The 14,745-nt window shown below is 45.1% G+C and overlaps 1 protein-coding gene across 4 annotated transcripts; it reads right to left on the bottom strand.

Moving 5' to 3' along the window:
* Positions 1-698: 698 nt before the first annotated feature.
* LOC309820431 (zinc finger matrin-type protein 2) lies at positions 699-14,649 on the bottom strand (the record flags this gene model as incomplete). 4 transcript variants are annotated; one of them, XM_082651184.1, is made up of 17 exons in its annotated part: positions 699-1,737; positions 2,401-2,546; positions 2,995-3,068; positions 4,309-4,432; positions 5,650-5,743; positions 8,167-8,313; positions 9,492-9,608; positions 9,766-10,008; positions 10,101-10,228; positions 10,556-10,649; positions 10,970-11,068; positions 11,328-11,435; positions 11,541-11,666; positions 12,361-12,456; positions 12,566-12,685; positions 13,088-13,162; positions 14,373-14,649. In XM_082651184.1, the coding sequence occupies 17 exons, from the start codon at positions 14,589-14,591 to the stop codon at positions 1,594-1,596; spliced, it is 2,154 nt and encodes a 717-aa protein (XP_082507310.1). In that variant the 3' UTR covers positions 699-1,593. The 4 variants fall into 4 exon arrangements, with proteins under 4 accessions (XP_082507310.1, XP_082507311.1, XP_082507313.1 ...); XM_082651185.1 differs by having other exon boundaries at positions 13,088-13,241; positions 14,373-14,573; XM_082651186.1 differs by lacking the exons at positions 699-1,737; positions 2,401-2,546; positions 2,995-3,068; positions 4,309-4,432; positions 5,650-5,743 and adding an exon at positions 6,936-7,750.
* Positions 14,650-14,745: the final 96 nt, after the last annotated feature.

Below are 14,745 nucleotides of genomic sequence, written 5' to 3'. Positions count from 1 at the left end.
ACTAAAGTTGTTACACAATTCACCTGTTTGAAGCTTGTGTAACTACCATTTGTTTTTTTACTTTAAGGAACTGACTTTTTTTTCCATCTGCATCCCTAGGGCCTAGCACAGTACCTGATGTAGGGAACATCAAAGTTGTTTTTGCTTTAGTTAGCCAGTCTGTACCATCTAATTCTCAAGTTAGACCCAACTTGAGGCAAGGCAGCTTCTCAATAGTTCTCAGTGGGGCTGGGGGGGGGGAGGAATTATGCCCTGCCCCCCTCCAGGAACACAGACATCTTTCATTGTCATAACTTGGGGAGAAGGTGCTATTGGCAACTAGTGAGTAGAGGCTAGAGATTCTCTAGACACCCTACAATGCACAAGGGAGCCTCCACAACAAAGAATTACCCAGCCCAAAATGTCAACAGTGCAAACACCGAGTAACCCTGTGCCTAGCCTAACTGCAGAGAGTTAGGAAAACACTAAGTTTTCAACACTGAGCTCTGCTGTTCCAGAAACAGAAGATCAAAGGAGGCTAAAATTACAGGAAAAGTTATATTCAAACTCCTCCAGACACAGATCACATCAGAGTAAAGTATAATTCGTGTTGAAGGCACCTAGAAAAAAAGTGACAGGGCTCAAATGAAGGCAGAAGAATAAGTATGGGGAAGAAAAAACAATACACAGGGAAGAATATGGGATGTTCCCACCAAATGTGAAATAGGCCCAGTCAATGCTATTTATTATACATGTTGAACAGCCTCTGAGACCCAAGGGCTCCCATATGAGGTTTTCTCCTTTTTCTTTTTTGCATCAAACAGGTTCTTCCAAGAGCCTGCTTACAAGGAAGACAAAAACAGAGTAATCCTCAATAAAATGAAACAAATAGGAAAAGCTGAACAGTTTACATATGAAGAACAAAGGTTAAAAAACTCACCAGACAAAAACCACACCAAACACTCATCCCATTTAATTTCCTGTTACATGCTCTGAGGAAGCTGAGAACACCAGGCCCCAAGGCAGCAATGCTCCTGAGGCTCTAGCTTAGGCTCCCTCTATGTGACAGTTTCATGCACACGCACCCGCACATACCAATGACCCAGGCAGAAGTACACATGCATGCACAGGTGGCCGGAGAACCACGGGGCGGGACTGGGGGAGAATGGCAAAAGGAGGGGCCAGGCAAGGATATGCTATCAACTGGAAACTGGGGACCCAGAGAACCCTTCTGCTGTAGGCTAAGCAAGAGTAAAAATTAAAACAAAGGCAGAACACAGGGTAAATGTAGGATGCTCAGATGAGATGGACAGATGAAGAGGGAAAGATGCAAGGGGAGTTTCCGGAAAGCAGCCTCAGAAGAGGTGGTTTTTCTTTATTGGGAACTCAGATGATCAGACGTCCTCTGTCTCCAGTGAAATACTGAGGCTGAAGGAACATGCCACAGCACACTCCTTTGCATCCTGTGCTCTCTCCCAAGGTAGAGGGAAACCACAAACACCCACCCTCTAGCCCTCCCCACTGCCACTCTTAAGGACTTTCCCCAGTACCTCCCAAAAGATGACGCCCACACACACAAAGTTAGGCCTGGCAAAAAGCCAAGCATAAAAAGCCTCAGTAACTCTTCTTGGTGGAACCAAAGCCAGAGAAGCCCATCACAGCTGCCATCTCATCATCCTCCTCAAATGTCAAGTCCTCCTCAGCCCTCCTTTTCTTCTCCTTCTGTTTCTCTTTCTTGTAGGCTTTGGCCTTTTCCTCCTAGAAGGGAAATCACTCAGAATCAGTTCAGACTCGTGAGCCAAATGTTGAAAGAGATAGGTGAGCTTCCTTTCTATCTTTAGAATAAAATAATTAAAGACAAGTAAAATTTCAAGAGCAGAGGAAAAGCCACAGTAAAGATCATAAGGGACAAGAAAGAGAAGTTTTAGCCTGTGGAAAGCACTTCTCAATCCTACATCCCAGTTCATCTCTAGTTCTTAACAAGGTGATGGGAGTAAAGCCACATAATAGGAACTAACATTCTGGGGCATAGAGTACAAGCCAGGAACTGGTCTAAGTGCTTTATGTGTATTATATACTAAGATCTTGAATATGAGGAAACAGAGGCACAAAGAGGTTATATAACTTATCCAAGATTCACAGCCAGTATGTGAAGGAAACAGAACTCTGACCCAGTCAGCCTGGTTCCACGGGCCTGCTGGGGACTAGGTGCATTTAATTAATCACTCCTGTAGTTTAAAAAAAAAAAAAAAAAAAAAAGTATGGCCCAGAGAGTCCAGAAAAAAAGGATAGGTTTAGAGCCATTTCCTTCAGATTATGAGAGTCCCAAACAAGGGCAATAAATGTCCCCCTTAATGTACAGAAATGCAGGAGATACAACTCTCCTCTGGGGATGGAAGTGGAATGAGGAAGAGAGCCTACCTCTTCTCTGAGTTCCTTCATCCTTTCCTCAAAATCATAATCCTTCTGCTTCTCTTCCATCTTCTTCTTGTTGACTTCAAAACGTTTCTTCACCTGATCCAAAGTGGAACGTTCCACACGCATAGACATGCCCAGGTTTCGCTGATCTGGGTAGGGTCAACAGTGAAGAAGGTAAGGTTGTTAAGACATCCTAAGTCCCTCAAAAAGTCTTTTCCTGACATTAAAAAAAAAACAAAAAACAGACTCATAAAACACACAGTAAAAATAATTAGGGCTAAAAAAAATTTCCCTGGCAGCAGCCCCAGATAACAGGATATACGCAGCTTTCAATTACCCTTACTGAGCAGATGCACACCAGTAGGGACAGCTGGGCCCTGGAGAAGACCATGGTCTGGGCTTGTTGACAGCTTAGAACAGATACTCACCTCATGGACCCCAGAAACATTAAATAATGAAGTAAAGAATGACCTATGCTGAAGCAACTAGAGAATTCCCCAGACACTGAAAAAGAAGCCCAATAGTAACTACCCTTTCCCGCACCCCACCTCCAAAACTCAAATCCAGCCCCAATCACAAACTACCTCCAAGTCTTACGTTTCTTTCCATTAATGTGATCCAGGAAGTTGATGGAGTCTTTCACCACACAGTCACAGACATTGCAATAGTATCTAGAAAACAGAAAGAAATAGCACTATGGTCACATCTGGTTGTAAGGATTTTATCGTTTTCAACCAAAAAACTCATTATTTTTAGGTAAAATTTCTTTTTAGAAGCAGCATTCTCATTTCCACAAAGCCTTGGCTCTTGGAAGAGTGTGGCTGCCAACTTCCAAGATGGCCCCCACAATGATCCCACACTCCTGGTATTCCTACCCTATATAGGCCCTTCCCAATTTGCACAAGCGTTAGTCTGTGTGATCAATAGAATGTATCAAAGGTGATTCTATGTCACTTCCAAGATTAGGTTATAAAAAAACATGGATTCTGTCTTAGTCTGTTCACGAGGATCACGTGCCCTGGGGAAGTCACTTGCTTTGTTGTGAGCAGCACTATGGAGCGGCCCATGGAGCATAGAACTGAGGCCTCCAAACCACAGCCACGTGACAGAGCTTGGAAGTAGATCCTCCAGCCCCACTTATACCTCAGATGAATGCAGACGCAGCAGACACCTTGATGACAGCTTTGTGAGAGACACTGAGCCAGAACCACCTAGGTAAACCTTTCCCAGGTTACTTCCCCACAGGTACTGTGAGCTATCCATTGTTTTATGCTGCTAAATACTGGGTTAATGTATTAATTTAAATAGCAATAGATAACACAAAGAGGAAGGACAACAGTGGATTTACTCAGAGAAGCAGCTCAGAAAAGTGTCACTCGTTGTTATCTGTGTTATGCTCCTGCTGGAAAACCTAACTGGACAGAGAGGTAGTGGTGAGCAAAAAGATGAAGAGTTCTTGTGGGACCCTTCTTCCTAAAGGTTATAGCCTTGGTCTAGGAGGAAGGTGCACAACCAGGAAATCCATAACAGCTACAACCTTTGCAGCCAGTCTGGAACCTCAACCCCCTTTATTCACCATCAACAGCTCCTGGGCTCCATTCTAGCTTCACCTAATTTCTCCCCTAGAAATCTCCTCAGTAGTCCTTTTGTTCATTTCTTCCTCTGGCAGGAGAACAAATAATCCCTTTTAAGATATTAAGAAGTAGTTACAGTGCTAATATGAAGACGCCTACAGAGTGACCCCTCTTAGAGACACTATTATGTTAACTTGAGACCTTGGAGGACAATGGATGGAATTACAGGAAACAAGGTTGTTATTCTAAGGCCAGGTACCCTGCTCAACACTTCCTAAAACCAACGCAGTTTATTAGACTTACTCCTGGCTGCAGAGAAAGATGAAAAGCCACTCACCCTCCCATCTCAGACTGTGGGGTGGTCTTGGTAATGACGATTGTCTTCCCAAGTTTGGATTCCAGGTCCACCTTGTAGTCCCTATGCCGGAGAAGCTCTCGCTTGACTGGCTGCACTGGTTTTCCTGAAATATAATGGGGAAGGAAGTCCCTTCATTATTAGAGTTCCTTAACCAGAAAGGAAAAGAAACGCGTGAAATCCAAAATCCTGAGGTTTACTTTCATGTCTTTTTGAAACCTGAAGCAAGGGACACAACAGTCACTTCTAGCAGCAGCTAAGGAGAAGCTCAACACAGAAAAAATGACAAGCAATCCCTAACTCTCTACATCTTTCCTCCACTTCAAATCCAACGAGTCTAAAAGCAATGTGTTTTTTGTTGTTGTTGTTTTTGCAATATGCGGGCCTGTCACTGTTGTGGCCTCTCCCGTTGCGGAGCACAAGGTCCGGACGCGCAGGCTCAGCGGCCATGGCTCACAGGCCCAGCCGCTCCGCGGCATGTGGGATCCTCCCAGACCGGGGCACGAACCCGTGTCCCCTGCATTGGCAGGCGGACTCTCAACCACTGCACCACCAGGGAAGCCCCTAAAAGCAATATTTTTTATTCATTAATTAACTGAATTGAAGGGAGGAGCTCTGAATTTTCACAAAAAGCAACCTTTTAAAAGAAGAGTAAGACCACTCAATAGTGCTTTCAAACAGATATCCCAAGCATAAAACAGAAAGGAATCTTCTGAGAGCTGGGAAAACTTTTAAAGGGGACCAACATTTAGGAAATATCTGTTATATGTCAAGTACTATTGTACAAGTTACATAAAAACCAAAAGTTAGATTATGCAACGTGGTGTAGAAGTAAAGCAGAAGAAAAATGTACAGTTTGAAAACAGATGAGAAAATAAGACGTTTCTTTTTATACAGTGGAATCTCTAGGAGAGAAGCACCAACTTCCTGACATAGTATAACGCACAGAGAACAGCACTAAGCGCTAGGTTAAACAATACCATGTTCCCTGCTGCTCTTCAAAAGCAATAATACAAAGCAGCAAAATACTCCTTCTCCTGTCACTAGTAAGGATCCCACTCTCTTCTCTGTACTTGAGGAAAGTACGAAATGAGCCAAACAAAGGTAAGGCAAGGAAGCAGAATCACAGAGCTGGAAAGCACCTCAAAAGCACTTCAGTCCATCTCCTCGCTCTCATACCTGAAGAAACTGAGGACCAGGGAGGCAATGCTCTGCCAAAGGTTACACAAGAAATGAGGACAGCGCATTTCAACTCCCCACCCACTCTCCAACCATTGCATCGCCTCTATAATACACTTAACACTTGATGGAGAAGGCACCCACCATCCTTCTTTTCTCTCTCTTCCGTGAGCCTCTTCTCGGCGAGCTTCTCATATTCATCTTTGTCCCACTTTCGGCGAAAGTCCAAGTTTTTTGTCTGGGGGGAGGAAAAAGCGCTTGAGATTCGTCGCTAATCGTGTCCGACTCCTGGAAAAACGGAAGCGCGTCCTCGCTGCCAAGGCGGCCCCGGGACCTGGGGAAAGCGAAGCCTCTCCGGACAGCACCAGGAGGCTGAGGTTGCCTCAGGACCCCAACCAGAGCCCTCCCCGATTCCGCTGACCCTGTGCCAGGGCCTTACGAAGAAGCTCTTGAACTGGGGCCATTAGATTGCGAGGAGGTGTCGGGAAGTCAATCGGGTGCAGAATACTCGGCGCCGAGAAGCCACCCCCGACCCCCCACCCCAAGCCTCCTCACACACAACACCTACCCCACTGCCCGACGCCATCTTCACTTCGAAGTGAATGGGAAGCCGGAAAATGCCGTAAAAAGCGGCCTTGAGCCGTAAAGCAAGCTTGCCTCCAATAAGCTTAGACTCTCGTGTTCTAAACGAGCTAAGCACTGGAGGGCTTCTAAAACAGGATTGTCGGCCCCGCCCCCGCGCCAAAGAAATAGCGCATGCGCAAGGAAAGTTTGAAGCAACACGGAAGTAAGGGCGCCTGGAAACGTTTTTGCCGTGGCTTTCAAAACAAGCGTAGATTCAACTTGTCTTTTTAACCAAAGAGGAAAATGAGATTCGGATCAGTGCTCTCTGATCTAATCTAATCAACCTGCGTGCACTGCCAAGAATTTCCAAACCTTCTTTAAGGCTGAAGCGCCGTTATAGGGGCTCTAGATGCACTAAAAATATGGCCCCAAGAGCGCTGAACTGTTTGTAAAGGCTGCAGCCTTTCCAACGCACATATGCAAAGCGCTTTTTGCGGCTTGTCTCTTTATCTTGAAGCAATGCTATCAAACTTTGGTTAACTCATTTTTCCTTCAGCTGAGAAACAGTCATTCAATCTATAGTGCACAGTTTAATCAACATGATGGGACTTGGGAAGGTCGGTCATCAACAACACTCTAGGGTGAAGAACTCTAGCAGATATCTCACTATACATTGATTTAGTGACGTGACTGTATCTCCAAGTTGGGGGGAAGGGGAACTGTGGCTGCTCCCTTCACTGAATACAGAAACATCACCCCAGGGAGGTTACTCCTAGCTCACAGAATCCTCCAGTGTACACTCAAGCGTTTTCCATGGCCTATGCAAACCAATCCCTTGGTAACAAATTATCCAAACTACTATATTTAATATTTTATTTAATATATTATACAACCACTTCTAGAACAGGCACCTCCATGGCAGGACATGGAAGTCAGAGCAGTGATTCTGGCACAGGTAATGGTCTCCAAAATCTCAAAAGATCAGATCTCAGTCTTGTCAGGTCACTTATTAAGTTCAACATTCAAGATTATTAAACAGACAGCCTCACCCTGCTATTATTAACAATGGATGGGCTAGAGAGATGCCACATCAATATGGGCACTGCTATGCCCTTGGGATAGCATCTCTGTCCTCAAACAAAACAGAAGACAGTCATTGCCCAACTCTTTGCTGTCTCCCAAAAACTACCTGGACAGGCCAAGGGCAGGTTATGGACAAACTTCCCAGAAACTGGCTCAGAAGCCAGAGCAGAAGGCTAAGTATTTGACTTTTGATCTCAATGGTCAGAATCCTCTCAACCTGAGGTGACTTTCCCAGAGATTTGCTCATAGCAACCATCTCAGCACCTGTTGGCAGCACTCAGTGGCATTTCAAACCTGCCATCTGCCTCGGATGTTAGAGCATGTCTCTGTCACGTACCAGCCATCTGCGCCCATGCAGAATAGCTGCTCACACTAGCCCAGGAGTCCTCAGGGCCTTCTACAGTTCTGCACCCAGGAAGGATGAAGGATGCAGAGGCACTTGTCACCCATCCTGGCCAGCAGTTATGAAGTCCCTCAGGAAGTCAGTCCTAGATGAAACCTTTTCTACAAAGAGCAGCAGATGGCATTCAGGCAAGGATCAAGACTCAGACAGTCGCTTCTGAATTTCAGCCACAAGATTTTCCCGTGTAATGGCCACCTGAAACATAACAGAACTCTCATGTGACAAACTAGAGAGTGATACTAGTTCCTTAGCCACTACTTTTCTGGATTCATTTAACTGTGCAACTGCTCCCACTACTTATGCAACCAGTAGGGAGGAGTATGTGCTTCAACCTGACCTGGAGAATGTATGCCCTCAAGACTAAAGGGATTCAAACACCTGATCTATGTCTATTTTGTTGATGAGTCTTGAAATACCCATAGAGATTTCGTTTGTCCTTTTGCCCACCCAACCAATCATCGGCTATAATGGTTGCCTAGGGTGGGTGCTCATTCATCTCTATCACGATTAACCCTGGAGATATTTTCTCAGCCAAAAGATATATATTTCTTAAAGGATCTAAGAAAAGTAGAAACACTTGGTCCCTCCTATTTCTGCCTGCCCCCACTCACCTCCTCCCTGTTGGCCACTGAACGGAGCTTGATGACCCCTTCCTTCAGTTCTTGCTCACCAATAATGACCACCAGTGGGATGCCCGTGTTCTCACAGTAGTGCAGTTGAGTTAGTAGTTTAGGGTTGTTCTTATACATCAGCTCTGCCTGAAAAGGGTGAAGAAAGAATAGGGGACTTAGGGACTTCCCTGGTGGCACAGTGGTTAAGAATCCGCCTGCCAATGCAGGGGACATGGGTTCGAGCCCTGGTCCGGAAAGATCCCACATGCCGCGGAGCAACTAAGCTCATGCGCCACAACTACTGATCCTGCACTCTAGAGCCCGTGAGCCACAACTACTGAGCCCATGTACCACAACTACTTACTGAAGCCCGCACGCCTAGAGCCTGTGCTCCGCAACAAGAGAAGCCACCGCAATGAGAAGCCCACGCACCGCAAAGTAGCCCCCACTCGCCGCAACTAGAGAAAGCCTGCGTGCAGCAACGAAGACCCAATGCAGCCAAAAAATAATTAATTAATTTTCAAAAAAAGAATAGGGGACTTAGAAGTGACCATACCGAAGCAACCTAAGTGTCCATCAACGGATGAATGGATAAAGAAGATGTGGCACATATATACAATGGAATATTAGCCATAAAAAGAAACGAAATTGAGTTATTTGTGGTGAGGTAGATGGACCTAGAGATTGTCATACAGAGTGAAGTATGTCAGAAAGAGAAAAATAAATACCGTATGCTAACACATATATATGGAATCTAAAAAAGAAAAAAAAATGATTTTGAAGAACCTAGGGGCAGGAAAGGAATAAAGATGCAGACATAGAGAATGGACTTGAGGACACGGGTAGGGGGAAGGGTAAGCTGGGACAAAGTGAGAGAGTGGCATGGACTTATATATACTACCAAAAGTAAAATAGATAGCTAGTGGGAAGCAGCCACATAGCACAGGGAGATCAGCTCGGTGCTTTGCGTCCACCTAGAGGGGTGGGATAGGGAGGGTGGGAAGGAGATGCAAGAGGGAGGACATATGGGGATATATGTATATGTATAGCTGGTTCATTTTGTTATAAAGCAGAAACTAACACACCATTGTAAAGCAATTATACTCCAATAAAGATGTTAAAAAAAAAAAAAGAAGTGACCATACCACTCAAACCCCAGGAGCAGGCATATCCAAATAAGTAAGTAGCTCACCCTCATACCCTATGAAGACACACTAGTGAAGACTAGAAAGATCTTGAGTTCCACCTTAGGCATAAGGTAGAAGTGGGCCTGGTGCATGAATTCCACATATAGCTAGATGTTTTGGATATTAGCTCCATTATACCTTGATCCCAGCATCCCAAAGCTCTGCAATTAGCTTCAGCCGTTCTTGGAGAAAGTTCTTCTGTGGTGTGGCCACAAACACTTGGGTCTCTGTGGTCCGTATCTTCTCACCAAAAGTCTAGTAAAAGAGAGAGAGAAGGTAAAACTAATAAAAACTTCCTTTGCACCAATAATTCAAAACAAAACAATCATCAGAAAAACAGTCCAACTGCACTTCCAGAAACATGAGAGTTTTTAAGGTCTGCAGCCCTACTCTAACCCTACCGAGGACCTACCTTCATCCTCTGCTCCACAATGGAGAAGATCCGCTCCACCCCAATGCTGAGCCCCACACATGGCACGTTGTGGCCTTTGGGGTCAAACATGCCCACCAGCCCATCATAGCGCCCACCAGCAGCCACACTGCCCACATTCAGTGGCTCCTCCTCAGCATGAGCTGGGGTCTGTAGCAGCACCGCTTCATAGATCACTCCTGTATAGTAGTCCAGGCCCCGAGCCAGGCTCAGGTCAAAGGAGATCTGTGGGAACAAGGTTATAGTCAGTCTTAGACAAGACTCAGGACCCTGAGAGCCCTAGACACAGCAGGAGGTGCACTCCCTACCCAGCTTACCTTTTCAGCAATTCCAAATAAAGTCAGATATTCAAATAGCAGCTTCAGGTCTCCCAAGCCCTCTAGGGCCTGCTTGTTCTGGGATAGTCTGGGATCCTGGAACATTTGTTTCACCAAGGACACCCCTCCTGGGGAGACATGTGGGGAGAAATAATGTCTGTGTTATACACTCAGATGTGTTTCATCCAAATTTATCCCTAATATGCTCCAGCTAGTCCTCCTCATTTTCTTTAAAAAAAAGATCCTGATCACATATGACCAGATTCTCCTCTTCTGCCTCCATCTTTGACACCTAAAGACATAACTGGTTACAGTAAGTAAAAAGGTTATTAAATTAAAACCAGGCTCTGGAACTTAGCACATTTATGAAAAGGAGCTGTTTCAGACGTAGAAGTTATACACTTATCACCCTCACTCTGGTTCTATCATGTACCTCTGAAAACACTGATTCTTACCATGACATTGGACGTAATCCCAAATTCGATCAGCTACTTCAGCAGCCAGGCCTTTCTTTGCCACCATCTCATGTCTCACATCTTTCCAAGACATCTGCACAAACACCCAAACATTAGCCTAGCCCCAAGATCCTTCTTTCTCTTAATGGAAAAGGACATCTCATTTCATTCATTATGTATGTCACGAGTAGCTAACACTCTACTCAGCAAAGTCAGAGGCAGCTTAGGAAATCCAGCCATAATCTCCACTGCACAGCAAAACTCAGGTCTCGTTTCAGAATGTCTCCTTACCTTCCTCCCAGAAATAGCTCACTTCCAGCCACCATCTCCTTATTTTCCTCTAAAGGTATATATAGATTTGAAGGCAGGGCAGAAACTCTGATAGGATCTACTGAAGCATGTCTTCTTTGTTACCTTGTCTAGTTTGTCTACCGAGGAGCAGATGGCATGGAACTTGCTTTCAGGAACACCACAGACGGCAAATATCCCATCCAAAATCCGCCGGTCATTGACCTGTGAACTCAATGGAAGTGACCCAAGTGGTTTATGAATGACCTCTCCCTCAAAACAATGGCAGTCCCTACTTGCCTGACTCATAAAAGGGATAGTAAGGAAATTCCACAGAGTGACTATATAGATATAGATATAAAATGCAACACCTGTACTAAGAAAGTCCTAGAGCTACAGGCTTAATGGCTGGGGTCACCTATGTTTTCAAACAGCATTAGGCCAAATCCAGACTTCTCCCCTCAGTCCTCAGCTCTGGCCTCACCTTAATGAGAAAATCCCCCAGCTGCAACCCACTAAGGATTTCACACATGATCTTCAAACACTCTGCATCAGGGATCATAGGGTCAAACTGACCAGCAATGTCAAAGTCCTACAGCAAAGAAAAAGACGGGCGAAAAAAAATTAGTGAGCAGCCAGTTCCTAGGTTGTGGTCCCCAGAACTATCAAACCACGCTGCCTCCATCAGGTCACTTACACACTGGCAGAACTCCCTGTAGCGGCCCTGGGCTATGGTTGGGCTCTCCCGACGCCACACCTTTCCAACATGATAGCGTTTCATCTTCTTCACTTTATTCATGGCCAGATAACGAGCAAAAGGGACCTCACATAAATAGGTTAAGGAGGAAGAATACTACATCCAGAGCTTAGCCCGAGTGGAAAGACATTAGGGAGGACTGGGCCTCTATCAACTGGATCTCATCCACTAGGATTAGAACAAGGACTTTCTCTGCCTCCTTTCCCACTATCACCAAGGCACAGCAATCAATAAACACTGAATAGTGTCAAATGAAGGAATCCCTGCAAGTCTGGTAGAAAGCAGGGGAAGCAGAGATAGAAATGATCCAAGAACTTCAAGTCTGGGCCATTCCCTCCCATTCAGATCAAGTCTCAACTGTCTCAGAAGAGTCAAGCTTCAGAACCTGGATTTGCCTACAACTTCTATATCAATGTTTCTTCAAGTGTTCAAGGACCACTTGCATCTTAATTATCCAGGTATCTATTTAAAATGCAGATTTCTGAACACCACTCCAGCTACAGAATTAAGAAAATCTGGGGCTAGAGGTCAAGAATCAGTATTTTTGCAAGCTTCCTCAAGGGAGTCTGACACACTATAAACTTAAATGACAGAGCTCCAGGCCAGGCTCTGCTGGCAGAATTGCCTTCTGGAAGAAACTTGAAGTAAAGGCTGCTGCCAATGAACCTATAGGGTCCCAGAGTCACTCCTGTCCCGTTATCAGAGAATGACCTCTGGGTTTGGAAAGAGGTAAGTCAGGCTGCCGTACTTAGAAGGATACAGTAAGGTCATAGCGCAAGGACAATAGCTCTCCACCCTGATCCTTCAGATCATAGACGAGCCCAGAGTCCTCTCCATACTTCTCAGTAAGCATTTCCTGCAGGGGTCAAACAGAAAGTGCCACGGTTAAAAGGAGGACTCCAGAACATAGGCTAGAAGCCCTTTGGGAAAGAAATGGGGTTCCTGCATTTTTTTTCTCCTCTTACCTTTAGCTCAAATGCCGGGGTATCCAACCCCTTTGCTCCATGACGTTTAAAGCAGCTAACAACCATATCAAGAATTTTCTCCCTCAGGACCATCTGCTCGGGACTAAGATCTCTGGTGCCCTAGAAACCAAAAGGAGCCAGAGTGAAAACAAAGACAAAGACAAGTCCATTTAAGACAAAGAGTTAAACTATATCTATAATCTAAGGTCTGGAGTTGAAATCTCTTTGAGTTCAGACGACTATGAGCCCCACCCAGTATCTCAAGAATAGTGAAGAATTAGTGAAATAGTGAAAAATTAAAAATAGGGAATACCCTGGGGGTCCTGTGGTTAGGACTCTGCGCTTTTACTGCCAAGGGCCTGGGTTCAACCCCTGGTCGGGGAACTAAGATCCCGCAAGCCATGCGGCACAGCCAAAACAAACAAACAAACAAAAACAAAAACATTAAAAGTGGTCAGGAAGAGAAGTACAGGGCAGAACTCCAAGGCACTCTAACAGACAGGGTGGGGCAAAGGGCATTACCTTTGGGGTCTTGATAATAAAATTTGATTTCTCTTGATGTGGTTTCAGTTGGGTTGCTAACGCTGCCTCCGCAACCTGGCAGAAGAAATGTGAGATATGGCTCCTCTCAATACTGGCCAAACGTGTGGTATCTCTGGCCCTGTGTACCACCAACCTGAAAATATTTTTGGCCCTGAGCAACAGGAAGTCTGAACACTATCTAATCTATCCCAATCTCAGCCCACTTCCAAAAACCCAGTTGTATCTGCAACATATATGTAATACATATGGGATCAGATGTTTACCATACAAGCTTCCTCACTATAATTGGAGTTTTTAAAAGTATGAAAAACTTTAACCAGCAAAAAACAAGGAAGGCACAAAGCAACCCAAGACTACCACCACTAACCATATAGGAGTAGGGATTAGTAGGATCTCCAGTTCTCAGTTCCTACTCAAAGAGCAAAAACTAAGAATTGTTAATAAGGTAGTAATGGTCATTAGGTTTGGAGATAGAGAAAAAGTAACTGGAAGACAGAAGAGAAACAGCCCAAGAACACAGAACATGCCTGTGGAATGAAAAGGAATGGATTTCCTGATTGAAAAAAAAAAAAAAAAAGCCGGCTGGTAGGATGCTGTGACTGCAAATAACAAAAGATCTGAGCTCTGTTGTTCATGATAGCACAAAGCATCTACTAGGAACACAAAAGTGTCATTCCCAAGGTAAAACAGAATCTGTGATTTTGATTATCCCCAGCAGGCTGTATGCCCTTCCAGAAATATAGAGCGTGTAGTAGTTCATACTTTGGCAGATTCTGTGCTCCAAAGGACAGCAGTTGAAGCCCACAATCCCTCCTAAGAATCCATAATCTCTGAAAACTAAAAATTTTGAGGTAAATTCTAATGTGAACTCACTCTACTTATGGCCGTTAGTCATCTCACTTAGTGGGAATATTCATATATTTTGCTTAAAAAAATTTAAATGTGTTTGATCCCAAAAGGTTCAGATAAGGGACTGTGGACCTATATTAAAATGCTCCCTTACTATGTAGCCATAGATAAGTCATTTAACCTTGGAGCCTCCGTTTCTTCAACTGTAAAACGGAAATAATAACCCCAACATCTCAAGATTGCTATGATGATTAAATGACAAAGCATCCTAAAAGGCCTTAGCTCTGTGTCGGTACATGGTGGGCACTCAATAAAAAACCGACTGTTAATACTGCGGGAGTACAGGCCGCGAGTCTATGCTTTCAGACCTGGAGATCCTGCCCCGACAGACCAGAGCTATCTCAGTCTGGCTCACCTGGCTATGAGAATGGACTGCCCTGATGCATACAGCACCGGGCGGTCGCCGGAGCTGGCCAAACAGCACAGCCCAGGCCCTCCCATGTAGGAGTCCGAGCTGGGGCATCGTGCAGCAGGAGGCAGGATTTCCGGAACACGAGGCAAAGGACCTAGGAAAGAGGCAGATAGGACCCCAGGAAGGGTATAGGGCGCTGTAGAGGCGAAGCCGGAGCACCATAGAAGAGGTGAGCGTTTCTACACCTCCTGAATTCCGGAGGGTTGCTCCAGCCCTCTCAGGCTCCCGCCCAGTTCCCGCACTTCCGGTAGGAGCCGGAAGTGATTGTTGTACTGAGTGGTGGCTTTCTAGGCGTGCGGGCCCTCGACTCGATAGC

This window comes from Grampus griseus (genome assembly GCF_964374135.1).
Source record: "Grampus griseus genome assembly, chromosome: 3".
NCBI classification, from domain to species: Eukaryota; Metazoa; Chordata; class Mammalia; order Artiodactyla; family Delphinidae; genus Grampus; species Grampus griseus.
This window is presented reverse-complemented; position numbering and strand designations above follow the sequence as displayed.